Below are 27,775 nucleotides of genomic sequence, written 5' to 3'. Positions count from 1 at the left end.
CTCATTTAGTTAAGCTAAATGTGGAAATGCTCCTTAAACAACTGAGTCTTTAGCTTGGTCTTAAAAGTGGATACGGACTCTGCGGATCGGACGGAGTTTGGTAGATCGTTCCACCACCGGGGAACAACAGAGGAGAAGAGTCTAGCTACTGATTTTGCACTACGTTGTGGTGGGAGCACTAGGCGTCTTTCACTGGCAGAGCGTAACTGTGGAGAGGGAGTGTAGCTCTGGATTAAGGAGTGAAGGTAGCCCGGAGCCGTTTGGGTTATTGTTTTGTAAGCCAGAAGCAGAGCTTTGAATTTGATGCGCTGCAACTGGAAGCCAGTGAAGAGCGATTAGCAGTGGAGTGACATGAGCTCTTTTGGGCTGGTTGAAGACCAGACGTGCTGCTGCATTCTGGATCATCTGCAGAGGTTTAACTGAGCATGCAGGCAGGCCAGCCAGTAAGGAGTTGCAGTAGTCAGTGCGTGAAATGACCAGAGCCTGGACCAGGAGCTGGGCCATGTGTTCAGTCAGGTAGGGTCTGATCCTCCTGATGCTGTAGAGAGCAAATCGGCAAGACCGGGAAACCGAGGCAACATGGTCCTTAAAGGTCAGCTGGTTGTCTACCATGACACCAAGATTCCTGGTAGAAGATGTAGGCACTAGTGTGATTGAGTCAAGCTGCACACTTATCTGTGGTGGTAAAGAAGGATTGGCTGGGAAGACAATAAGCTCAGTCTTGGACAGATTTAGCTGAAGGTGGCGATCCTTCATCCATGCAGAGATATCAGCAACATGCTGATATTCACATTGAGACGGTTGTGTCGTCAGGTGGGAAAGAAAGGAAAAGCTGAGTGTCATCTGCATAGCAGTGGTAGGAGAAACCATGAGAGCTAATGACTGCACCGAGTGAGGAGTATCGCGTCAAATTTTTGTCAAAACCAGGGAGAGCAAAATAAACATGCTCGCGCGCAGATTACACTACCATCGCGCAGAAATTCATTTACCGAGAGGACAAAAGATCCTCTCGCGTGACAGACGACCAACTCCCGCACGCGTGTGGAAGGCCTCGCGCGCGCATTTTACGTTCCGAGCGCGCGAAGCTGGATCAGACGCGCGCGCGTTTCTGTCATGCCGCCCCCGCTTGAGGATGGCTGCGCTCTCGCCAGCGTCTCTGCCCTCGCGGTGACGTTTTCCTCGCGCGGATCAAAATGTGTTTTGACACATGGGGCGGGACAAATGCCCATTCTATAAGCCTTCTCCTGATTGGTCCACGTACACAGGAAGTTGTGTCAGGAAGACCTTGACTGACAAGACGGCTGGAGCCGGGACAGTTGCGGTGGTTTTGGCATTTTGGCAACGATACTTTGCTTGAGGTAAGTGTATGGAGTTAGTTTTGTGTTTTTATTAAATGCAAAAAAAAATTATCTGAAAGGAAAAAAAATATATTTGATATAAATATTTTTCACACTGATAGCAAAAAATAATAATATTTGAGACTAAAAAAAGTTTTGAGATAAAGTATCTTGTTACAGCACATTAAAAAATAATTTGACATTTAAAAAAATAATTTCCTAGAAAAAAAACTTCTCTCAAAAGCCTTTCTTTACTCTCAAATATATATTTTTTGCTATCAGAGTGAAAACTTTTACACTCGAATTTTTTTTTTTTTCTCTCAAAGCTTTTTTCTTCTCGCTCTCAAAACCAAAGTCTTTGCTATCGTTTCAAGATTTTGCTATCGATGTGAAACTTGTGTCATGGGCGGGTCCATGTTACTATTGGTCAATCTCAACCGAACTGACAGCTGGGTGGCAATCTTTTCTGCAGACTGATTACGCCTTTTGTGTGTGCTGTGTCATAATCTTACCCAAATATTGGAGTCTCCGCCGCCAAAAACAGCAGATCAATGCATATTCACTATGTCTGCATCTCCCAGTGAATCAATGGTGGATCTCAGCGCAGGAACAGCAGGAGTTAGTCATGAATATGATGGCGATCATTTCTGCATACTTGTTAAGACTTTCTCCTTAATATTCAGGACTAACTCCTATATATTTGAGAGTAAAGAAAGGCTTTTGAGAGAAGTTTTTTTTCTAGGAAATAATTTTTTTCAATCAAATAATATCAAATATATTTTTTTTCCTTTCAGATAATTTTTTTTGCATTTAATAAAAACACAAAACTAACTCCATACACTTACCTCAAGCAAAGTATCGTTGCCAAAATGCCAAAACCACCGCAACTGTCCCGGCTCCAGCCGTCTTGTCAGTCAAGGTCTTCCTGACACAACTTCCTGTGTACGCGGACCAATCAGGAGAAGGCTTATAGAATGGGCATTTGTCCCGCCCCATGTGTCAAAACACATTTTGATCCGCGCGAGGAAAACGTCACCGCGAGGGCAGAGACGCTGGCGAGAGCGCAGCCATCCTCGAACGGGGGCGGCATGACAGAAACGCGCGCGCGTCTGATCCAGCTTCGCGCGCTCGGAACGTAAAATGCGCGCGCGAGGCCTTCCACACGCGTGCGGGAGTTGGTCGTCTGTCACGCGAGAGGATCTTTTGTCCTCTCGGTAAATGAATTTCTGCGCGATGGTAGTGTAATCTGCGCGCGAGCATGTTTATTTTGCTCTCCCTGGTTTTGACAAAAATTTGACGCGATAGAGGAGGTGTATAGGGAAAAGAGAAGAGGGCCAAGCACCGAGCCCTGAGGCACCCCTGTTGTCAGCCCATGTGATCTGGACACGCCCCCTCACCAAGATACTTTGAAGGATCTCCCTGTGAGGTAGGACGTAAACCACGAGAGGACAGATCCTGAGATGCCAAGCTCTAAGAGTTTGGAGAACAGTATATGATGGTGGACCGTGTCAAAGGCAGCCGACAGGTCCAGCAATATAAGGACTGAGGATTGACCAGCGGATCTGACAACCCGTAGGGAATCAGTAACTGACAGGAGAGCAGTTTCAGTAGAGTGACCTTGCCTATATCCAGATTGATATGGATCTAACAGGTTGTTGTCTTGGAGGAACTGTGAGACCTGACTGAAGACGGCATGCTCTAGTAATTTAGACATGAATGGAAGCAGTGAGACCGGCCGGTAGTTTTCAACCTGGGCTGGGTTGAGTGTGGGTTTCTTCAGCAGCAGGTAACCCGAGCTTGCTTGAAGGCAGAAAGAAAGACACCGGATTTAAGAGAGGAGTTGATAGTATGGGTTACTGCAGATTTGACTGTAGGTAAAATGCTCTGCAGGATGTCAGAGGGAACAGGATCAAGAGGACAGGTTGTGGGTTTTGAGCTGACTAGAAGTTTAGAGACTTCGTCCTCATTTAGAGAGCGGAAGGAGCAGAGTGAGGCACCAGTAGCTGGTTTGGTAAGGCTGAGTTGGTCAGGCTCAGTGAATTGGTTACTGATGGTAGCAACCTTTTCAGTGAAGTAGGAAGCAAACATTTCTGCAGTCAGCACAGTGGGAGGCTGAGCAGGTGGTGGAGATAGAAGAGAGTTAAACACCATGAACATGTCGTGCGTAGGGAGCATTGCGGATCTTGTTATGATAAAAGGCTATCTTGGCCGCCTTTAGGCTGGATGTGAAAGTTACAAGTTTTTGCTGGTACTCAGACAAGTCAGTGCTCTTTTGATTTGTGCCACTTTCTTTCTGCAGCCCTGAGTCCGGCTCTGTGATCCCTTAGAGCCTCTGTGAGCCATGGACTGGGAGGGTTTTGTCTGGCTGGTTTTGACACCAGAGGACAGAGTTTGTCCAGAGAGGAGGCGAGAGAGGAGCAGAGTGTTTCTGTAGCCTCATTAACAGACAGTAAGGAGAAGTCTGAGTGGGAAGGGAGGGTAGAGTAAACCTCATCAGACAGCTGTGTAGGTCTGAGGGATCTCAAGTTTCTGCGGTAGGACACCATTTTTGGAGCCGCTTGATTGACATGAGGAAGGAAGACAGAGAATTTAACCAGGAAGTGGTCTGAGAGATGCAGCGGGGTGACAGACAGGTCGGCTGTGGAGCAGTTTCTGGTCAGGACCAAGTCAAGAGTTTTACCAGCTTTGTGTGTTGGAGGAGTCTGAACCAGTTTGAGATTGAAAGAGTAGATGAGAACCAGAAAGTCAGTTGCCTGTGGTTTGTCAATGTGAATGTTCATGTCTCCCATGACAATTAGTGGTGTGCCATCATCAGGAATGTCAGAGAGAATCATGTCCATTTCAGAGACAAACTCAGCTATACTGCCACCCGGAGGCGGTAAATGACCAGAATGTATGCAGTGATGGGTGTAGAGCCCTTTACTGCGTGATACTCAAGTGATGAGCAGTTAGCCATAGGACGGACAGAAGTTAAGTTCCACTTTTTAGAAATAAGAATGCCCGTTCCACCTCCTCGTCCAGCTGAGCGAGGTGTTTGGCTAAATTCTGCATTGACAGAAAGGGCAGCTGGCATAGCTGTGTTTTCTGGACGGATCCAGGTCTCAGTCAGGGCTAGGACCTGAATGTCAGAGAGATTTATCAATGAACTGATAAATTCTGTTTTGTTCACTGCAGACTGACAGTTCCAGAGACCAAAGGTAACAGAGGGTGTGACTGATGTGCATGCTATTGGAAAGGACAGGTTTTGCGGATTGCGGTGTCTATGGGTGACACGCCTTGGTCTGTACCCATATCTGACGGGGATGGGTTTGAAGCACATTGTGCGTTGATTTAGTTGTGAGGAGGTTTAAGCTTGTGCCCTTGCTCGGTGGACTCACGCAGGTAGACTCGCAGGTCTTTACCCTCAGTGGTCTTAACCCGACGTGGGCTGACACAAAGGCTGACACCTCGCTGACGCTTCAGCGCACCATGTGTGGAAAAGTACCTGGAGCTGACACAGCTGAGCTCACTTTGCTTGATTGCACCCGGCTGAAACCGCCTATCTGCTTTGCCCTGAGCAGTACACAGTGGGTGTGACCCGCGTCACGGCCTCAACTGGTTGAAGAGAGAAGGTGCTAACGACAGAGCCCGAAACCAAGACAGAAACTCAAGCAGTAAACTCACCTGGAAACAAAACACTGATAATATTTAGGTGAAATTATGATTTCAACATCCAGCAGAGGAACTTTCAGTCCATTCTCTCACCTTTTCAGCTCCCATTCAGTCTCCAGACTCCTGAGAAAACATCAGTACTTCAGCTACTAACTGAGCCGTTTACAAGCCGACTTTCCACAGAGGTTTTCTGCTTCTGGTCCCCCATCGATACATCTGCTGATTTCAGGACCAACTTCCAGCTAACACACACCTCTCTGCTGCCACTCAGTCACCAACAGCCAGAAGCTGCAGCGCCTGTGTTGCCAAATCTGACAGAAACAAGCAATCCATGACCTCCCCTCGCAGTTCTGGGACCAAACAGCCGACAATAAACATTTAGATCCTTAAAGGCCGTAACTGTATAAACACGTAAAAACAAACCGGAGTAGGTAGATTTTCAGACTCAGAGGAATTCAGAGGAGGAATTCATTCAATAATAAATTTGATATAAGATGACTTTATGAAGTAGGTGGAGCTTTTTAATGACTTTCTTTCCAGCGAACATGCTTTTTCTGTTGTTGGTTTATTAGATTCGCAGATTAAAGGAAACGTGGTAATAGTGCAGCCTGCAGCTTATGTTGTATGTTGAGAATTTGTTGTGTGTTTTTCTCAGAAAAAAAGTCAATAACACAATTTATTAAAATTTAAAAATGATAAACAAATCAGTTAAATGAAAAGGAATGACAAGAGTAAACTCCACTATGTTCCCCAAATATAGTGGAGTTGTGGAAGAGCTGTAAACCAGTTTTAGGGTTATATCTACTTTTATTTAAAAGGTTGACATCAGTCCTCCTTGTATCTCCTCGTTAATCCCAGTGATGCATGATGATGATGATGATGAACATCACACCTGTGTAATCTTCATCACACCTGTTCCTGCAGGTGGAGGCAGTTTAAAGGCTGCCTCCACCTGCAGCTGTAGGATACTGTTTGTTCATCAACTTTTTGATCCAACGATGTGATCATGCACCTGTGATCTCCTGCAGATCACAGGTGCATGAAAAATCATTAAGGTATCATTTCTAACAGCATTCTGTGATGAGGATTGAATTTAAATCACATCTGTGGCTCTGATAAAGAATAAAAGGTGAGGATGAGTCTCTGTCTGGGGGTGTGTCCAGATGTTGACCTAGCGGGCAGATTAATAACAGCTGTAAAAACTAGAACCTGTGATGGGGGGATTACAGCTGCAGATTTAGTACAGAAAACAGGATTGTTGTACAGAGAAATGTGATGAATATATGAACATGATATGATTTTGGATTTTCTCACCGTTTAAAAATACATCAAAACTTAGATGTTTTTAAATCTGTTCTCTAACAGAAAAATAACCCCATTAGTAATTCAGTGATCTCATGAAAGAACAAAGTATTAAAGACAAACTGGCTCTAAAAATTGTGGAACAATTTCAGAAAATTGTTCAGCAACTGTAGAAATTGTGCGAGCTTAAGAAGGTAGACTTTGTGAGTGTTGGGCGGTTGGAAACCACCTCATAGCTCCGTATTACCGCTGCCAACCGGCGTCTGAAACTGACATCAGTTCGCAGGAGTGAACTTTGAACACTGCCACCTAGTGGAGGAACTGACTTAACAACCATGGCAACATAAAACACGCATTATGTTTTGGTAAGATTAGTTTTTTGTTATTAAAACCTTCATTCTGCATCCGTCTGCCTCCTGCCTTGTAAGCCTGCATCTGGGTCCTCATCCACACTGCAGCCTCTGACATTGTCTACAGATCTGGGAATCAGGAGGAATCTCTGTGTGCATGGGACAAGGCTGGATGCTGGTGGTCTTCTGCATTAAAAGCAGAAAATTAAAATGGTCTGAGGCAATAATAGAAAAATGGTAAAATGTCTCAGTTTCAATATCTGATATGTTGTTTATGTTCTACTGGGAAGAAAATATGTTGATGAGATTTAGAAATCATTAAATCCTGGTCCCAGCTGTTTTGGAATTGGGTTGTAAAATAAAACCAGTGGTTCAACTCTTGTCAGAACTAGTTTTAGTGTTGCTTGATATTAAGGTTCAGACAAACAACACACTTGGTCCTGTTTAGGGGCGGCATGGCTCAGTGGGTAGAGTGGTCGTCCTGTAGCTCAAGGGTTGCTGGTTCGATATTTGAGGTTGAGTGCCTTGCATGGCAGCTTCCGCTATCAGTGTGTGTGTGTGTGAATGGGTGAATGTGACGTACATATAAAGCACTTATGGTAAAAGCACTATATAAGTACAGACCATTTACCGTTTGGAGGGTCGGAGCTGTTCTGTCTTCATGTTTGAACCCACACAGACCGGGAGGATACTCCAAACAGAGCGTACCCTTATGGCACCAGTTTTGTGTTAAAACACATGAACTTTAACAGCCTCTTGAAACCAAACAGAACTTTAGTTCTGGCTTTAAGAGACTTTTCAGGAACATTTTTTAATCTGTTATCCTCATTAAAGGTGTTCCGCTGTATCTTAGATCAAGTCTACAGCTTTTAACTGCTTGAAATCTCCTCTCCTCTGGATTCAGCAGGTCTTTCTGTCCCATCCTGTCTCCATCCATCTAAACATCCCACTTATATGTGCAGTTCCCCTCTTTTCACCTCCTAATGTTTCTGCTGCGAAAAGTATTTCCAGCCATCATGATTCCACCACACCTGATCATCTCTTTGTCTTGCAGGAGTTCAGGATGATGAGGATGTGAAGCAGATGCTGCATGGCTCCAGTATGGTGAAGGTATCACCGTGTCCAAACACCTAAAACCTGCTGAATTTAACAGCGATGGCTGAAGACTGAGTGGATGTCATGTTTTTATGTGCAGGTGCGCTCGCCTCGCTGGCAGAAGCAGCGAACTCTGAAGCTGCTGGAGGACGGCATCACTGTCTGGTGTCAGTCCCACAAAACGTCCAGCCGGGCCAAGGAGCAGCAGTCCTGTAAGTTCCTGCAGGATTTCATTTATTTTTACTTTTCAAAGCATCAGAATCCACTTTTTCAGACACAAGCACAAATTGAGAGGAAAACATGACCAGAACCAGAACCAGCAGCTGGATCTGTAACAGACCTTCCTGAAAGCTGGAGGTTCTGCCTCTGGACCAGAACCGGCAGACATCCAAATGACAACAGTTCTTTGGGAACAGAGATGTGATTGGTAAGATAAATGAGTTTATTAATAGCAGACGGAGGTAAAGTGTTCGCCGGTCTGTAGGTGATGGAAAGGATTTTATCTTCTACTGGAAATCTGTCTGGAAGTCAGGAGGGAGGATAAAACTGGAGAGTATGACCCAACTCTGGCTGCAGAGTTCTGGGTCTACTGAGGGGAAAGTTTTGGCTCTCCAGGTTAAATGACGCTGCAGGAATCAGTCCTTGATGATAAATGCATTGATACGTTATCCACCATCACTTTGAGACGGAATATTCTGGATCTTGTCAATATTCTGTGAATGAAAGAAAGCTTCTCCCCTCATATGTTTAATGTGTAGAGAACAGATCAGTCCTGCTCAAAGAACCTGAGGTTCCTCACAGCTGTTCTAGAAGACAACATGATGCTGTCTGTAAGCTCTGATGGAGAATCATGAGCTCTGAATTCAGCAATTGGGTGGAAACTCAGCATCCTGATAACTGGATTTAAAATATTTTTAGCTTTGTTGGCAAGCTTTGAAGCAGCCAGAAGTTCATCTCTGTATGATAACTGGCTAAAGTCCTGCAGGAGCTCTGTCCTGCTGGATGTAATGGGTGAAACATGGATTATAACATGTCTAATTTAGTTTAATTTAAATGCAGGTTTCTGTTCTGTAATGCCTTCTCGGCCTCTGCTCCTCTATCCGAGGGTCACACACGGCGCCTTAATTACAGAGCTGGTCTATTTTCTACTTTAAGATGGCCGCCCATCCTGCTGCAACTCAAACAGACAGATTATATGACATTATATGGAGTAGGGAGTTGGCCCGGAGTCTGTGGTTTGGTGCCGTATAGTTACCATACGACTCAATCACTACTTCACCCTCTAAAGTACAGATCAGGATCCCATCTGACTGTGATGTGGCTCCACGCTTTTCCAGTCTTATCTTACTGAACCTGTCCTCTAACCACCAATAACTGAGTGTGTCGTACATCTCCTCCTTTTATGAGACCTACTCCTTCTCAAAAATGTGCTTGATTAATGAACTGATTTCTTCTCATCATGCTTTTGGTTCTCTTTGGTTCAGGAGAAAAATGGGGGTGAAGCTCGTGGATAAAAGACAAGCACACCCAGTAATTTAAACCACTGGTTTTAGCTGAACTGGGTTTGTTGTGACATGACTGGGTGGTCCTGGACTGGGACAGAGGCTCCTAACCTTGGTGGATGTGTCTTGAAAAGAGTTCAGCAGTAACACAGAAAAAGAAATTCAGAGGAAAATTCTTCACTTGAGTCTTTGTGTAAAGGCCGTGGTTTTGTTTCAGAGTTGGTGCGTATCAGTGTGTGTACTGTTTATATTATACAGAGTGCAGTTAGTTTTGTTTATAGTTCTGTGTGACTTTTAAAACAGCTGCTGATGTTTTCTGTGCAGTTTTTCTTTTTGTTTTGCTTTTTTTGTTTCTTATTGCTGATCACAATTTTTACTGTAAAGTGCTTTTACAGGCTTTTATATTCATTCATTCATTATCTTAACCGCTTAGTCCATTTCGAGTCGCGGGTAAGCTGGAGCCTATCCCAGCATTTTAGCAGGTGAGAGGCAGGTACACCCTAAACAGGTTACCAGTCTGTCACAGGCTTTTATATGTGCTATATAGACAAAGCTGACAGTTATCAGAGGGCAGCTCAGTTGAGAATCACTTTAAATGCATGTTGCTGATGAACTTTGACTCAGCCCTGGCCTTTGCAGCTTTAGCCTCTGCCTCTGCCTCCACGTCCTCAGTCTCAGTCTCGGTCTTGGTCTTGGTCTTGGTCTTGGTCTCGATCTCTGGCTCAAAGGCCTCAGTCTCAGTCTCGGTCTTGTTCTTGGTCTCGGTCTCTGCCTTCACGGCCTTGGCCTCAGTCTCTACCTCTGCCTCCACGGCCTCAGTCTCGCTCTCGGTCTCTGCCTCCACAGCCTTGGCCTCAGTCTCTACCTCTGCATCCACGGCCTCAGTCTCGGCCTCGGTCTTGCTCTCGGTCTCTGCCTACACAGTCTTGGCCTCTGCCTCTGCCTCCATGGCCTCGGTCTTGCTCTCGGTCTCTGCCTCTGTGGCCTCGGTCTTGGTCTCGGTCTCTGCCTCCACGGCCTCGGTCTTGGTCTGTGCCTCCACGGCCTCGGTCCTGGTCTAGGTCTCTGCTTCCACGTCCTCAGTCTCGGTCTTGTTCTTGCTCTCGGTCTCTGCCTCCACAGTCTCGGCCTCGGTCTCTGCCTCTGCCTCCATGGCCTCGGTCTTGCTCTCGGTCTCTGCCTCCATGGCCTTGGTCTTGGTCTTTGCCTCCACTTCCTTGGTCTCAGTCTTGGTCTCAGCCTCCACGGCCTCAGCCTCTACCTCTGCCTCCATGGCCTCGGTCTTGCTCTTGGTCTCTGCCTCCACGGCCTTGGCCTCGGTCTCTACCTCTGCCTCCATGGCCTCAGTCTCGGTCTCGGTCTTGCTCTCGGTCTCTGCCTCCATGGCCTTGGTCTTGGTCTTTGCCTCCACTTCCTCGGTCTCGGGCTTGGTTCCTGCCTCCACGGCCTCGGCCTCTACCTCTGCCTCCATGGTCTCTGTCTTGCTCTCGGTCTCTGCCTCCACGGCCTCGGCCTCGGTCTCTACCTCTGCCTCCACGGCCTCAGTGTCGGTCTTGGTCTTGCTCTCGTACTCTGCCTCCACAGCCTTGGCCTCTGCCTCTGCCTCCGTGGCCTCGGTCTTGCTCTCGGTCTCTGCCTCCATGGCCTCGGTCCTGGTCCTGGTCTCTGCCTCCACGGCCTCGGTCTTGGTCTGTGCCTCTACGGCCTCGGTCCTGGTCTCAGGCTCTGCCTCCACATCCTCAGTCTCGGTCTCGTTCTTGCTCTTGGTCTCTGCCTCCACGGTCTTGGCTTCGGTCTCTGCCACTGCCTCCATGGCCTCGGTCTTGCTCTCGGTCTCTGCCACCATGGCTTTGGTCTTGGTCTCTGCCTCCACGTCCTCGGTCTCGATCTTGCTCTCAGCCTCCACCTCCTCGGCCTCCACGGCCACAGTCTCTGCCTCAACGGCATCAGCCTCAGCCTCGGCTTCGGTCTCAGTCTTTGCCTCCATGGCCTTGGTCTCAGTCTCAGTCTCGGTCTTGGTCTTCACAGCTTCTGCTTCCATGGCATCGGCCTCAGCGTTGGCCGCTGTCTCAGTCTTTGCCTCCATTGCCTTGGCCTTGGCCCCTGTCTCGGTCTTGGTCTCTGCCTTCACGGCCTCTGCCTCAGTCTTGGCCTCGGCCTCGGCTTTGTCCCGATCTTGGTCTCTGCCTCCACGGCCTCAGCCTCGGTCTCGGCCTTGGTCATGGTCTCAGCCTCCATGGCCTCGGCCTCAGTCTTGGCCTCGGTCTCTGCCTCCATGGTCTCGCCCTCGCCCTAGGCCTCGGCCTCCATGGCCTCAGTCTCAGTCTCTGCCTCCATGGCCTCGGCCTCAGCCTCAGCCACTGCCTCTGCCTTAGTCTCGGCCTTGGTTTTGGTCTCTGCCTCCACGGCCTCGGCCTCCACGGTCTCTGTCTTCACGGTCTCTGTCTCCACGGCCTCAGTCTCGGTCTCTGTCTCCATGGCCTCGGTCTTGGTCTTGTTCTCTGCCTTCTTGGCCTCAGCTTCAGCCTCTGCCTAACAAAAAGTCCAAACTCAAATCCGGATTCAACAATAAAATGTTGATGGAAATGTTGTTGGGAGTGGGACAAACATTAATTGTATGGAAAACCACACAAGCTGGAAACCTTCATGTACTGCAAGGAAAGTCTGCTATGAGCTTCCTTATTAGACCATATGGATCTATTAAACAACAAGAACTTATAATAGTGCTTCTTTCACACTGTCCAGCCAATCAGGGACTAGAATGAATTATAACAGGGTATAGAGAAAAAAAATGAGGAAGAGTTAATCTGAGATCTGAGTGACAATAATCAGACAAATCAGAGCTTCTCCAGGGGAGCATGTGGAAAAACCCACTCATTGTGTGTCATGGAAGAAGATGGCTTGGTCTGAGCCATCCCATTTCCATTTTATCAGGTGGTCAGATGAACCAGGCCGAGGTGTGATGCTCTGAGCTACATTCAGCTGAGAAGAATCACCCCTGACTGTACCTTTCTCTCAGCAAGACATTGTTTCCTACTCTAGAGTATATGACATCAGCTCCACTTTACAACTCACACAACTACAAGTAAAATGTTACTGTTTGACCAATCAGAGCTGCTTTGGCAGAGCTCTTCAATCAACAATTAACCTCTTCTCCACAAGGACTTTTTTTCTGTCTCCTGTCTGAAATGACAAATAACAGTGAAACTAAATAAATGAAGTCTATCTCCACAGCTACCAGGGCTGTGTGTATAATCCTGGTCTCTACAGAAAACTGAGTCGTGTCAGAACCAGCATATGTGTTACTGTGTTAAAGTAAATTCTCCTGGAACACAGTAGAAAATGTAAATGGTTATCTCCCTCTAAAAGAAATCCACATTACTTTTAGTGAAAGCCAGAGAATAGCATCCTAATTCACCCAGGAATGAGTTACATAATCCTACGAATGAGTAACATAATCCTACGAATGAGTAACATAATCCTACGAATGAGTAACATAATCCTACGAATGAGTAAAGTAATCCCAGTATAATGGACCGAACTGGTAGAGGAACACAGATGGATTAAAAAAGAATTATTATTTAGTTATTTACCCAAAAAATGCTCAAACAAAATACCAGGACCCTTAAAAGAAGTCAAATAAACCAAACTAAGCCAAAGTTATAATGGTAACTGAGAGCAGCTTCAAATAAACTGTTTAAATAACAAGCACTTACCTAACAAAGAACCAAACTGCCCTAACAAACAGGAAACTTAATGCTGGCTGATCAGACCAGTCAGATGAGGGGTTAACAAATACTAACAGATAAACTAAACAACAAAGAGTTTAATTATCACTCAAACAAAAGATCTGACAACAAAGGACTAATTAGGCAAAGTACAACAAATCAGCACAAGAAATCTAAATATTTAGAGAACATGAACTATTGATCTCCCCTCTGGAGGGAGGCCCATGGCACTTCCTGTGCTTTGGCTTTGTTCACTCCTGCCCCCCAGCTGTCACAAGGCTCCCCACCAGTATGAAGGAACAAAACTGCCAAAATTAAAAATACATACTTAAGGGGGTGATAACGGCAGCACGGGTAATTCTTACTGTATGGAAGGATCCCTCCCCCCCAAGTTTTGATAGATGGATGGACAATATTACAAAGATAGTTTCATATGAGAAATTACTGGCGAGACTGAAAGATAATCTAGATATATTCTCCGGATCTTGGGGTTCTATCTTTAATTAATGAATCAAAGGCAAGGATGTTTGTAAATCTACTTGTCTATTTTTTTTTTTTTTTTTTTTTTCTCTCTCTGTTTATAGGCAATTTTTTGGTACTTTTACTTTGAAATGTTTGTGTACCATATTTGCTTATATGGGTATGTATGTGTATATATATATTTTTTTTTTTTGTTTGTTTTTTTTTTTTTTTTTTTTTTTTTTTTTTTTCCTTCTACAAAGTTTGACCTTGGGCCCAAATAAGAAAATGTGAAATATTTTGGCTGTCTGTATGTTCAAAGTTGTTTAAAATTGTAAAAGTTAAAAGAAAATAAAAACTTGAATTATAAAAAATACATACTTAAATGTAAAAAAATGGCTCAATAAACAAATTGATGTCAATAAATTTTACAAAAAAATCTTAAAAATATTTTTTTGCATTTTCCGGCAGAGCTTCAACCATGTCCTGGGTGAGGCGGGGGACATTGAGTCCAAATGGGCTGAGTTCTGTGCCTCTATTGTTGAGGAGGCCAGCCGCAGCTGTGGTCATCGATGCCTGTCGTGGCGGTAACCCCCGAACTCGTTGGTGGACACCAGCAGTAAGGGATGCCGTCAAGCTGAAGAAGGAATCTTATCGGGCCTTTTTGGCCTGTGGGACTCCAGAGGCAGCTGATGGGTATCGGCGGGCTAAGCGGAGCACAGCTTCGATGGTCGCTAAGGCAAAAATTCGGGCGTAGGAGGAGTTTGGAGAGGCCATGGAGAATGACTTCCGGATGGCTTCGAGGAGATTCTGGTCCACCATCCGGCGGCTCAGGAGGGGAAAGCAGTGCTCCGTCAACACTGTGTACAGTGGGGATGGGGGGCTGCTGACCTCGACTCGGGACGTTGTGAGGCGGTGGAGGGAATACTTCGAAGACCTTCTCAATCCCACCAACACGTCTTCTGATGAGGAAGCAGAGTCTGGGGTAGCTGGTGCTGGCTCTCCTATCTGTGGGGCTGAGGTCGCTGAGGTGGTTAAAAAGCTCCTCGGTGGCAGGGCCCCGGGGGTGGATGAGGTCCGCCCAGAGTTCCTTAAGGCTCTGGATGCTGTAGGGCTGTCTTGGGTGACACGCCTCTGCAGCATCGCGTGGACATCGTGAACAGTTCCCCTGGACTGGCAGACTGGGGTGGTGGTCCCGCTCTTCAAAAAGGGGGACCGGAGGGTGTGCTCCAACCACAGGGGGATCACACTTCTCAGCCTCCCCGGTAAGGTCTATTCTAGGGGTGCTGGAGAGGAGGGTCCGTCGGATAGTCGAACCTCAGATTGAGGAGGAGCAGTGTGGTTTTCGTCCCGGTCGTGGAACAGTGGACCAGCTCTACACCCTCTTCAGGGTCTTTGAGGGGGCATGGGAGTTTGCCCAACCAATCTACATGTGCTTTGTGTACTTGGAGAAGGCATTCGACCGTGTCCCCCGGGGACTCTTGTGGGGGGTACTCCCGGAGCTGTCCGGTCCCTGTACGACTGGTATCATTTTATTTTATTTTATCTTGTCATGCAAGAAAAGAGACACCATGAAAAACCAGATTACCTAAGAACTAAACTCCGTTTCTCATATCAGGGTATTTCTTCTAAAAGAACCAGACTAAAATAACTAAATATAAATAAGTTAGGGGAAACTATTTAAAGGAATATTGTGCAGTACTAGTGTTCAGTGTTTGGGGGTGGAGCAGTTCAGCAGACTGACTACATTCAGGTAAAGGGGAAATGGTTTTCCGTCTGCATCTTTTGCTCTGATGCAGCACATCTAAAGGACCAATGCACCGCCCTTTTGGGATCGGTAAAGTTGTCTTGAGTGTTCTTCTAGAGGGCGGGGTTAAACAGTTCTTGTAGAGCATGGGTGGGATCACGGAGGATGCAGGTGGCTCTTACTCTGTAGCTGTGTAGATGTCCCCAATGGATGGTAAGCCACATCCTCTGATGCAGCAGTGCTTCTCTGCCACAGAGCAGTTTCCATAGGCAGCAGGACAGGACACTCCACTCTAGGTGTAGAAGGACTCAGGGACATCAGCATTCAGTCCTGCTCTCTTTAGCTTCTTCAGGAAGAAGAGCCACTGGTGGACCTTCTTAATAACAGCCTTGGTGTTGATGTTCCAGGTGAAGGTGTTGGTCAGGTGAACCCAGAGAAGAATGCTGCACCAGCTGCTGGACATGATGGACAATCCTCTGCACCAGGGATCCCCAGCTCTGGCCATCAAGACCCACAGTCCTGCAGACCTTCCATGTTTCCCTGCTGCAACACACCTGACTCTGATTAATGGCTCAGTAGCAGACTTGTGCAGAGCTGGTCAGAGATCCATTTCATTTGGATTAGGGGTGTTGCAGCAGGAGAACAACTAATACCTGCAGTATAGTGGGCCTTGGGGACCAAGACTGGAGATCACTGCTCTACACAAGATAGTGAGGAAACAACGGTGTGTTCAGTCAGAGGCTTCTTCAGGTCTGCTGGAACACAACAAGATGTTTACTGTGATTTTGTTTTTAATTTCATTTATTGCATTAATAATTGGACAGTCCTTCATGTCCATCCCCCAGGATGTCCTGTGGAGAAGAAAGGATGTGATTTTCTTCTGTCACACCACAAACATCAGTTTGCATCGTACCGCAGCATGAACCTTTAAGCACAGCTTGACTGTATTTTCCAAGTCTGCGCAGGATATAATGAAGCATGACGGGATGCCAAATGGTCTGATGTATGAATAATAAGAAACATATGATGTCCTTCTCATTAAAGGTTCAAGGTTCAAGGAATCTTTATTATCCCATGAGGGTAATTTGTTGCACAGCCAGCAGCAAAAACAATCAGTCACAAACACACAAATAACAATAAATATTTAAAAAGACTTTGATATGTCACAAATCCCATTCGAGGATTGATTTTTGTCTTTTGTCTAGCTCATTGATAGACTCGGTAGTGGATTGTCAGATTGGGGCTATTGCCCTCAGTGACCATGCTGCAGTGGAGTTACATAATTACCTGAACACAGACAATGTGAAAAGAGGACGTTGGAGGCTTAACACCACGTGGCTACAAGACGAGTCATTTAGCAACATGTTATCAGAGGATCTTAAATCCTTTTTTGAAATTAATATTGGCTCCACAGAAACAATCTCCTCAGTCTGGGAAGCATCTAAGGCTTATATAAGAGGAAAAATTATTGCTCATGCCTCAAAAATGAAAAAGGAGAGGGTGAAGAAAGAAAACACACTAGACAAGGAGATTCGTAAATTAGAGAAAGAATTGGCAAGTCGCTACTCAGATAATCTATACAAAACACTCTGTAATATGAAATATCAACTACATGATATATATAATAAAAAGGCTGAGTATGCTCTATTTAGGCTAAAAACCACTTTCTATGAAGGGGGTGAAAAAAGTGGCAGATTATTAGCAAGACAATTAAGACAACAGGAAAATTCTAACAACATTCCAATAATTAAAAAGGATAGTGGGGTAGTAACCTCATCGAAAGAAATTAATCAGGTTTTTAAAAAATTTTATGAAAATCTTTACACATCCTCTTATGCTTCTAACACAGAAGACACAGAGGCATTCTTCTCTGGTATTCGTCTGCCGGGTTTATCTAACGAGCAAAAAGACATGCTAGATGCTCCAATAACAGAGGAAGAGATTAGGACTACTATTTCATCCATGAAAACCGGGAGGTCACCTGGTTTGGATGGCTTCCCGGTTGAATATTACAAGAAATATATTGATATCTTGTCCCCCATACTGCATAAAGTGTACATGGAGGCATTTGAGAGGGGCTCACTACCTGATACATTTAATGAAGCTTTAATCTCTCTTATTCCTAAAAAGGACAGAGATACCTCTATTCCACCCAATTTCAGACCCGTGAGCCTTATTGGAGTGGATTGTAAAATTCTGACAAAGACCCTGGCGTCACGTTTAGAAAAAATACTTCCAGATGTCATACATGGAGATCAAGTAGGTTTTATTAAAAAAAGATCCTCGGTTGATAACATGAGAAGGCTTGTACATTTGATTCATATGAATTGCTCTAACCCAGTACCAGTGGCAGCTTGTCTCTAGACGCTGAGAAGGCTTTTGACCGGGTGGAGTGGGGGTTCCTCTTGTCAACTCTTTCAAAATTTGGGTTGGGTCCTGGCTTCTGTAAATGAGTGACGATACTTTATTCTAGCCTAAGAGCAGCTGTTCTAACAAACGGGCTGATATCTGATTTTTTTCTGTCTCTCCAGGGGGACAAGACAGGGATGTGCTCTCTCCCCACTGCTCTTTACTATGGTTCCTGAACCATTAGCTGTAGCCATCAGAGCTGATATGAGGATTAAAGGTGTGCAAGCGGGGGGCAGAGAGCACAAGTTACTTATGTATGCTGATGATATCTTAGCAGTGTTGGAAGACCCAGGGAACTCCCTGCCGGGGTTGCTTGAATGTATAGAATCATATTCTAAATTATCAGGGTATAAAATAAACTGGCATAAGTCAGAGTGTATGCCAATATCACATACATGTCACTCTGGGGTTATCACTTCATATGGCTTCAAGTTCCTATCTTCTGGTATGAAATATCTAGGTATTCAACTAAATCCAAATCTGGCTGACATAATGATCTCAAATGTGGAACCACTCCTCCAGAAAATTAAAATGAACCTGGATAAGTGGGGAAAATGAAGTTAACATTATGGCGGAAAATTAATATAATTAAAAATGGTGGTTGCACCACAATTCAATTATGTCTCCATGATGTTACCAGTCAGTATAGCACCACAATTATTTAAACATTATGATAAAACTGTTAAAGACTTTTTATGGGATAAAAAAAGACCAAAGATTAATATTAAAAAGATGTGGGCACCGAAGGAAATAGGAGGTATGGGTCTACCTAATGTAAGATTATATAATCTGTCATTTGAAATGTCTAGATTAATTAAACATTGGAAGGGGATGGACCAAGAGCTGAGTTGGATCAAATTGAAAGAGAACTGACTAGCCCGTTTGAACCTCTGGAAGTTCTCTCACATGGCATAACAACTCCTGGACATAATTATTTTTCAAATGCAGTGCTGTCTTACTCCAAAACAGTCTGGAGAGAAATTCATAAGATATATAATATCTCACACTTAAGACAACCTTATGCCTCTTTATGGCACAATCCAGCCATGAGTATTGGGAAGAAACCTGTCTACTGGAGACAATGGCTTGTAAGGGGGATACGTAAACTGAGCGACTTGAATGTAGGTGGAGTGTTCATGTCCTTTGCTGATATCATGCAAAAATATGCTCTGGAATATAAAGGTAATTTTTGGAAATACTTACAAATAAGAGACAGTATCACAAAGGGTGAACTTTGTCACAGTAAGAATACATTGATGGAAGTTCTGGACCTACCCAGTATAACACACAGAGCAGCCATATTTTACAGAATATTTAATGGTATACGAGAAAATATGTGTAACAATTTGAGGATCATCTGGCAGAAAGACCTAGGGTGTGATCTGAGTGAGGAGGACTGGTTACATGAGAGAGGCAAAGGGGAAATTTATTCAGTATAAGAAACTCATAGATTCTATTTCACCCCCTCAAAATTACATAGAATGGGCTTAATAGGAAATAACCTATGTTGGAAATGTCAGAGTGAAACAGGGACATTCATACATGTGATCTGGGGATGTAAGCTAGTGTACCCATTTTGGGAGAAAGTACTGGAACGTATGAATACATGGCTGGGTGTGACGGTACCTGTATCACCAAGACTGTGTTTATTAGGGGACCACACAGAAATGCCAAACATATCTAAATATGACCGAGGGGCTCTAAAAGTTGGGATAATCACAGCTGCTAGAACAATTTTAAGAGTATGGAAGAGTACAACCGCCCCAGATGTTAAAAAATGGATGGAATTGATGTCAGAAGTTGCATCATATGAATGCATGTTGGCCAGAATTAACAATGAAGAGAAACATTTTAAGAGGACCTGGGAACGTTTCTTTTTGTGAACAGGGTGTATGTGTATATATGAAAAATTGTAGAGGTGAGATTGATTAATGTATGTTTTGGTGGTTTCAAGAGGAAAATAAGGAAATGTCGATCTACAGGAGGCCTTTATATATATATATGGTGGTATGCTGGATACTTGGTCTGTTATGGTGTCAGTATTTGTGTTCGAGTTTGATTGGAGGGTTATGTGTGTTCGAATAAAAACTTCAATAACAAAAAAAAAAAGACTTTGATAAAAAAGATAAATTATTCAAATCATAGCATCTGAATCCAGAGATCTAGTTTAGGTTTTGACTCCTTGCCATCACTAGCTCACCATGTTCTTTTTCCCCATGTCTGCGCAGACATTTGACTTCTGTCCTCACACTAATCCTCTCCTCTTCTCCATCTCCTTCCCTCAGTCAGCATCATGGAGGTGGAATGTGTTCGTGAAGGCTGCCAGTCGGACACTCTGCGGCGGATGGCTGGCTCGGTGCCTGAGACCCGGTGCTTAACGGTGGTCTTCAAAGGGTCCCGTAAGAGCCTGGATCTCCTCTGTCAGAGCGAGGAGGAGGCCAAGCACTGGGCCCGAGGCATCCGGACGCTGCAGGAGAGGGTGGAGAACATGACCCACAAAGAGAAACTTGACCAATATCCTTAAACTGCAGGGGGGAAATAAAGGATTTTTCCAGAGCTGGTCCAAGCCTTTATGGGGCTCAAAGTAGAATTTGATCCCCCCCGACGACCCCACTGCACCACTGGTGGTTAACTACTGGTGGTGCTTGATTGTTGTATACACTGTAAATGGAACACACTCAGTAATGTCTTTATTTGTGGTTGGCTTACGTCATACCGGTATCCGTCTGGCCATGGTTTTTCACCTTACCAGAGTAGCAAACTCAGAAAAACAGTCTGGTATTAATTTTCCGAGTTAACCAGTCAACCAGTTTAACTCTTTAATGCCTGACCCAAGACATAAAAATTCTATCTGTTTTTATTCGGAAGGTAAGACCTTTAAAAAAATGTAAAAATGTGGAAAAAAAGAGAATAAAAATAAAAAAAATCCCTTGAATTCCAGAAAAACCTTTAAGGGAAGTCTGACCCACTCTCATGCTTCACTCTGTCCACTCGCTGCTTTCTTGACCCGGTTCTGTCCCACTTGGATTCATGCTTACCTGAGTCGGGCCGACCAGAACAAAGATGATAAGATGAGCTACGATGAAGTTCAGACGCTGCTGCAGATGATCAACATCGACCTGAGTGACCAGTACGCTCGCAGCCTCTTCCAGGTACAGACACACACACACACACACACACACACACTATGGGATGACTTTGATTGGTGGGATTTATGATGGATACCAAAGCTGTAAGCATTAAGCCACACACATTACTATTCATCTGCGATATTAATCTCCCATTTCTGTCTCACTTTTTGGCATAACTCATCCTGCAGGGTTGACTCCGCCCACTATGGTTAAATCAAAACTTACATCTCCATCGGGAGAAGTCTGCTTTGACTTTTGCTTGTGGTTTTTACAAAAATTCTGAAAAAACTTTTATTTTTGTCCAGTTGGAAATGGCTGGGTCCATCCGAAATGAGAAGAGCCCAGGCCACGTTGGAGCCATATAACTCAGCCATGCTTTCCCACAGAAATTTCATCTGAACCTAAAAGATAAAACTCCAGGCTGGCATTTAGCTCAACTGGTTGAGTGGCCACCCCACATACAGAGGCTACAGCTCCTCGGAGCCGCCCGCCCAGGTCCGAGTCCCGACCTGGAACCTGTTACACAGCTGCCCTCCCTTTGAAACATGGCTGCCCCCCCATCATGCATGCTTTAGCAGCCAGTGTGCATACAGTACATCTGATTAGCTGCAGCGGCACAAAATTTCTACAGAGGTTTTCTAGTTCGTCTTGATCTGTGTGATTTTATTTTTGTCAACTCTTGTCAATTCTGTTGTTTTTATCTAACGTTTTTAACGTTTTTGTTATTTTTTTTACTCATTTTGCTTGATTGTTTTCATTGTTTTGTTCTTTTATGAGCTCTTTTCTGCAGAGCGCTTTGGGCGCTCTGGCAGGTGTGATAACATGTTATATAACTCCAGCTGATCTTCACTTCAACAGAAATGTGATCGGTCAGCTGACGGCCGCCTGGACCACGAAGAGATTGAGGTCTTCTGCAGGGAGTTGTTACGCAGACCTGAACTGGACGCCATCTTCATCCGCTACTCTGCGAATGGTTGCGTGCTGTCCACCGTGGACCTGAGAGACTTCCTGAAGGACCAGGGGGAGGACCTTTCACTCACACATGCCCAGAGCCTCATCCTCACCTATGAGCTGAATGAGTGGGGTACGCTGCTGGATCCCCGTCATCTGCAGTGGGCTGAATCCACTAACCTCAGCCTCATCCTACAATCTAAAATGATGCCCAGATTTCTTGCAGATTTACAGATTAAAACACCCTTATGTATTATAAACACCAGTTGTGTCTTTTCCCTTTTACAGCCCAGAGAAACCAGCTCATGACCCCCAATGGTTTCACCATGTACATGTTGTCAAAGGAGAATTGTGTGTTTAACCCGGAACATGCTCGAGTTTACCAAGACATGACACACCCACTGGCGCACTACTTCATCTCCTCCTCCCACAACACCTACCTCACCAAGGACCAGCTGACGGGGGACAGCAGCACAGAGCCATACATACGGTACAAACCTCCATATTTACTGGATGTCGAGCCCAGCTCTGCGTCGCTCAGCAGGCGAGAATGACAGCATGACCAAATATTTGTCTTTATCGTTATTATTTCCTTTTATCTTTATCTTTTAGTTGTTTTTATATGGATATGTGTCTGTTTTTTATGGGTTTTTTTAAATTATACAGCACTTTGGTCAGCCATGTTGTTTTTAAAGTACTACTATAAAAAGGGTGACCAGACTTGAGCTGGTAAAAATTAAGAGGACATTTAATGGTGTTAGCATAGATAAATTGTGATTTAAATTATCTTTCATAAATGATAATAAAAATATAATTCATAAGTGAATGCAGCGTTCTAGCTGGAAGTGTTTATGGCCTCATTATATGGTAGACAGAAATAAATGTGTCCACATTCAAGGCCACTGCCGTATGGGGAAGAGGCCTACTTTGCACTGATCTTTTGACATTTTTAATGAATTTATATTGTCTACATAAAACAACTTTTATTTATAATAAGGTGTAGGTCTTTCAACAAGAGAAACCTGTCTTTGGGCAGAACTGATGTGAGCTTCCAGCTCTGTTTTTTCCTGTAGTTTACATGTATGTTTCTGCATTTTCTAGCGTTACTAGATACTGGTCACTCAGATCTAAATCTCCTGAACAGTTTCTTCCGCAAGCTGTCAAAGCCATCAGTGAAAAACAATGAACGTCGTCTTATTAATGTGAGCGTCAGAACTGAGAAGAGAGTGAAGGAGTTGAACCTCTCACCAGGAAAAGTTCGAATGGCCCGTCCGAGACTATGTGAGACTCAGGTAGAAGTCTGCCTGAATCTCATATTAAGTGGTACAGTTTCATACGAGAAGGTGAAGATGAGGTCATGAAAACACAAAGTTATGATGCGTTCCAGTTTTCTCAGAAGCCGAGTGAAGGTGACGTTACCAGGTTACTCTGGTTACTTTCTGCGCTGCAACTTGGCGTTGTCACTACATTCGAGTGCGAAAGCTTGTCAGAATCTGTCGTCAGAATTTGTCCCTTTGATATTCTCATCGGTCATAAATAAAATGATAAACTGCTTCTGACGTTTTAACCCTTAAAACTCCAGCAGATCTCCCCTAATGCTATCTCTTCCACCATCATCAGTGTCTCAGGAGCGGTGGTGTGTAGCTCCGTGGGTTAAACTGTGATGGATATTTTATCCTTTAGATGATCTACACAAGTTTTCCAGACATTTCTATCCCGTCCAGGAGGTTTACAATCCAGCCACTAAATGTAGTTTTATTCAGAGACTATCTGGTAAATCCACAATGATCCATGATAACAGCATTATTTATCACATTTATCATACGAACTGAGCTTTGCATGTCTTTCAGTTCAGAGTCTCACTGAGGATTTTCCCCACAGAGCTCTGAGTCATGGTTGTCGCTGCGTAGAGTTGGACTGCTGGGATGGAGACAAAGGAGAACCGGTCATTTATCACGGACATACACTCACCTCCAAAGTGCCCTTCGTTGAAGTCATTGAGACAATCAGCGAGTATGCCTTTAAGGTAAGTTCTTCACTGGAGTCGTGACAGAGAAACTTGAGGAATTACAGAATTTCATCTTCTCGCCTCTATAAAGAAATCCGGACACAACAGCTTCAAATTAGAAAAATAGGTCTGGTGCACAGAAAATGTAATTTAAAGATGTGCTACAGAACTTCTCCATGTTTTCTCAGTGACGCCCTGTCGATGGTTAATCCAGCATCTTCTAATCCAGCATCTCCTACTTGTACTCTATTCTTGTCTTATCTCTTGCTCTGTCTCTTTCTTTCTTTCTTTTCCTCCGCTCCTGTGGAGCTGGAAGTTAAGAGGACCCAAAAGCTTGTAGTAAAAGCAGTTTACTGAAGACTGAAATGGATAAGGGCAAGGCAGGTTGGCAGGCGAGCAGGCAGGAAACAGCTGGGACACTGGAGTAGCGGGTTGACAGCAGATCTGGCAGAGGCTGGTGATTAGGGTTAGGGGTAGATATACCGAGGCAGTAATGAGATAATCGTTGTCAGCTGTTTTGGAAACTGGCTGCCAGAAACCAGAAGCTCCACCTGCAAAGGGAGACACACACCCACACACCTCTGCCAGGATCAGAAGAGCCATGACACTGACTCTGAACACGTGTGTGATGTGGTGCGTAAAGCAAAACTCAGCTGCAACGTCACACGGCATCCTGGAAAAAAAGGTTGTAGTTCGGTTTCTCAGCCTCGGGATGCTGCTGGGCAGCTCCAGAAATGCACATAGATGTCACCGTGTCTTCAAACGAGCCTGAAACACAGTTTTAAGGTCAGAAAGTTATGTAGTGCATTTTTAAAATAAGAAATTATTCTTACGCTTGCTTTGACGGATATTTCTCAGACGGTATGAATCCAAAATATTTCATGCTTTTTGTTAATCCATGCACAACTCATACTGTAAATGTTCAGTTACAAGCCTCTGCAGCCACCAGTGGTGTTGCCCAGGCTTCAGCTCTTCATGATTTGTCTACTTTCCCTGGATCCCTGGAAATACAACTTTCTCTTTCACCGCTATGCAGATGACACTCAGCTCTCTGTCCACCGAACCCACTTCCACTCTTCCTTCCTTTTTTCTGTCTGAATTCTCAGCAGAAATGAAAACTTGGTTTGCTGCTTTTTAGCATTTTCCTTTCTGTCCTAAGTTTTCTTCTTGGGCTTGTATCAAGCAGTTACGTCTCAGATCCTTTTGTTGCAGCTCATTTCTTTATTTTTAGATCATTTCTGCAGATTTTTCTGGGACACATTCATTCTGTTTATTTTCTGATGGACTCAAACCCAGAAGTGCTGACTGAGTTTCAGATATGGCATACGTGAGGCAGCTGATGTCCTGTTACTGTCAATGAATGAGTTTGTGGTCATAAAGTGATGCGTATGGTCAGCAGCAATATTCACACCAGATGTGGAGCTTAAGGCATGACAGATTGGTATTGGTAAAACATTTCCTACATCATTACACCGCTACCTGCCGGCTGGATAGTGGACTCTGGACTTGTTGGGTCCAACAGGCCTCCCGAGCCTAATGTCTGCAGCCTCAGCAGAAAACAAGATTTCAGTTTTTCTCAATGTTGAACCTTTTTAAGGAAACCTTAGAGAAAATCTCAGGCCATCAATCCAGAAGTAAAGCAGCTGGACAGTCTCCATCAGTTCATTCACAGTCAGTCACCATTAAGTTAAATTCAGCTTTATTTGCACCACCTGTTCACAACAAAGTCATCTTAACTTTTTCATCTGATTATGAGAAATTAAATTTCTCCCCAATACTCCAATATCTTCGTGCCAGTCAGCAGCTAACGCCAGACTGTGGACACCAGCATGTTCAGCAAACCAAACTTTTTGAAAATAACAGGGTTAGGACTGGAAAATGTAGAGCAGGATTTAAAGAATATCTCATTTCAGAAGTGGATGTAGATGCATCAGATCTGTTTATTACTCACAGTTATCAGATTTTGATGGTCATGTAAACAAGCTCATTTAATTATAATCCAATTAAAACAAATCCATTATATGATCCACATTAGTCCAGTTTATAATAACTGTGTTCATGCAGTGTAAACTAGTTCTGTCCCAGCTTCTGTTCTGTGTCTCTCCCTGACTGTCCACCATCATCTTCCTCATTCAGGCGTCTCCCTACCCTCTGATCCTGTCCCTGGAGAACCACTGCTCCGTGGAGCAGCAGACGGTCATGGCCCGACACCTGCGCTCCATCCTGGGGAACAAACTGCTCCTCAAACCCCTGGAGGGTCTGGATTCCCGCTGGCTGCCTTCTCCAGAGGTAGGTAAAGTCAGACCTGGAAGATCAACTGTTTCTGCTGATACTGAGAACATGTGTGCACACACCTGCAGCCAGTTTCATCACAATGTCAGTTTTTGCATCTGCTTGATAAGGATTAGAATAGTCCTCATTCCGTACTCGGTACTCAAAAGACCAGAACTGAGGGTTCTGGTCTTCTGACAGCAGAGGTACAGAAATCTCTGCAGCTGGAAGGGTTACTGTACCTAGAAGAACTGTGAACCAGATCATTGCAAACTTCAAGGAGAGATTCAGATGTGCTGAGGAAGACTTTAGGATGTTGAAGAACGCCCATCAAGCTCCAGGATGGTCTTCTTGTGAGGAGTCAGCAGTGCAGAGCTGCAGCAGGGGGTGGGACGTGTTAGATGAAGACTTTTGGACAAGAAGCCACTTCTATCCAACTGGAACATCCAGGAGAGACAACAGCAAGAAGTGCAAACTCTGAACAGCAGAACACTAGTTAAATTTCCTTTTTTTTCTCACTTAGATCTTTATTAATTTTTGTATACAAAAGAAAAAGAAAATACATGAGGGTGATGCCTCAACAAAACAAACATAAAACAAACAACATATGAACAAGAGGAGGTAGCAAATATAATGAGAGACACATCAGCATAGATTGATCTAGTCAGTGTTCATGTGTGATTCTTTGTAGGCAATCCATTTTCTAGTTTTCCTAAAACACTGATTCCTTGAGCCTGAGGGTGAAAGTCATTTTTTCCATTACAAAAATCTCTTGGACAATATCATCCCATTGGTTAAAAGTGGTTCTGGTTTTAGCCATTTCCTAGTTACTGCTTTTCTTGCTGCTGTCAGGAGTATTTTAACCAGGTACTGGTCTTCTTTCCTGACCACTTTAGAAATGTTGTCATGTATAGGGTTATACATGTTATGGGAACAGAGTATTGCAATATTTTCTTTAAGGACAAATAGATAGAATCCCAAAATGCTGTAATTTTTAAACAGCTCCAAAAGACATGGGTATGACTGGCATCTGCAGAACCACATTGCCTCCAACACATTTGTTGTACTGCCAGTTGTTTGCTCTTAATAGATGGGGTAATGAAAAACCGAATAATATTTTTCCAATTGAATTCCCTCCATTTCAACAAACAAGTGGAGGTTTGCGACATCAAACACATCTGAGACCATTCTTCATCAGAGAATTTGACACTAGTTATATTTTCATAAGAGACCTCCCCCTGAGGGGGAGTGACGGGGGGTGGGGTGACGTCACCTCGCAGCAACAAGCTTCCTGAGCTTCAGCTGGTTCTCTCTGTGTGGCGTTTCCATGTTCACCACGTCTCTATGTGAGAAAAATCTGTAAGATTACAAATTTTTTATTTCTTTTTTTTCCTGTATTTTTAAATACAAAGAATATCAGTACCAGTCAAAAGTTTGGACACACTTTCACATTCAATCTAATACCGTTGTTGGCAGATGCAAGAAATTCTGGTATTTATGCCAGTTATTTGATGGAGTCATGTGACCACCAAGAGGCGCCAGATTTGTTTTCTGCATGTGTATGTTTGAAACATTCAATCAACATTTTGTTCATTAGAAATTATTTCACAAATAAATCAGTGGCAACGCCCCCCAGTGGTCCTATTTGCCAGAATATTACAATTTTTAAAGGGTTGTTGTGTTTTTTGTTTGTTTTTTTTACAGTGCAGGTTGTATCCAGGCCCTCTGACTTCCTCCCATGGTCCCAAGCAAAGTGTTTGGTTTACTTGTGTCTCTAAATTCTCCCTAGAAGTGAGTGTTAGTGGTTATTGGTGTCTGTGACGGACTGGCAACG

At 44.3% G+C, this 27,775-nt stretch overlaps 1 protein-coding gene and 1 long non-coding RNA gene across 2 annotated transcripts in view; one reads left to right on the top strand and one right to left on the bottom strand.

The window, feature by feature from the left end:
• The window catches only part of LOC121632081 (1-phosphatidylinositol 4,5-bisphosphate phosphodiesterase delta-3-A-like), a 51,984-nt gene that overhangs the window by 13,966 nt on the left and 10,243 nt on the right, over positions 1-27,775 (top strand). Inside the window, exons 2-9 of the mRNA XM_041973254.1 lie at positions 7,695-7,750; positions 7,836-7,947; positions 19,866-20,094; positions 20,603-20,732; positions 21,570-21,795; positions 21,951-22,152; positions 23,544-23,688; positions 25,807-25,959. Of these exons, the coding sequence (XP_041829188.1) occupies positions 7,695-7,750; positions 7,836-7,947; positions 19,866-20,094; positions 20,603-20,732; positions 21,570-21,795; positions 21,951-22,152; positions 23,544-23,688; positions 25,807-25,959 (1,253 nt within the window). The remainder of the gene's footprint in view (positions 1-7,694; positions 7,751-7,835; positions 7,948-19,865; positions 20,095-20,602; positions 20,733-21,569; positions 21,796-21,950; positions 22,153-23,543; positions 23,689-25,806; positions 25,960-27,775) is intronic.
• LOC121632083 lies at positions 1,939-23,113 on the bottom strand. Its single transcript, XR_006008870.1, has 3 exons — positions 23,099-23,113; positions 15,621-15,626; positions 1,939-2,029 (listed from the first exon to the last, which is right to left on the bottom strand). It is a non-coding gene; the product is annotated as an uncharacterized LOC121632083 (long non-coding RNA).

The sequence above is a fragment of the Melanotaenia boesemani genome, chromosome 21 (assembly GCF_017639745.1).
Source record: "Melanotaenia boesemani isolate fMelBoe1 chromosome 21, fMelBoe1.pri, whole genome shotgun sequence".
NCBI classification, from domain to species: Eukaryota; Metazoa; Chordata; class Actinopteri; order Atheriniformes; family Melanotaeniidae; genus Melanotaenia; species Melanotaenia boesemani.
The sequence above is the reverse complement of the archived record's forward strand: the minus strand, read 5'-3'. Positions and strand labels throughout refer to the sequence as shown.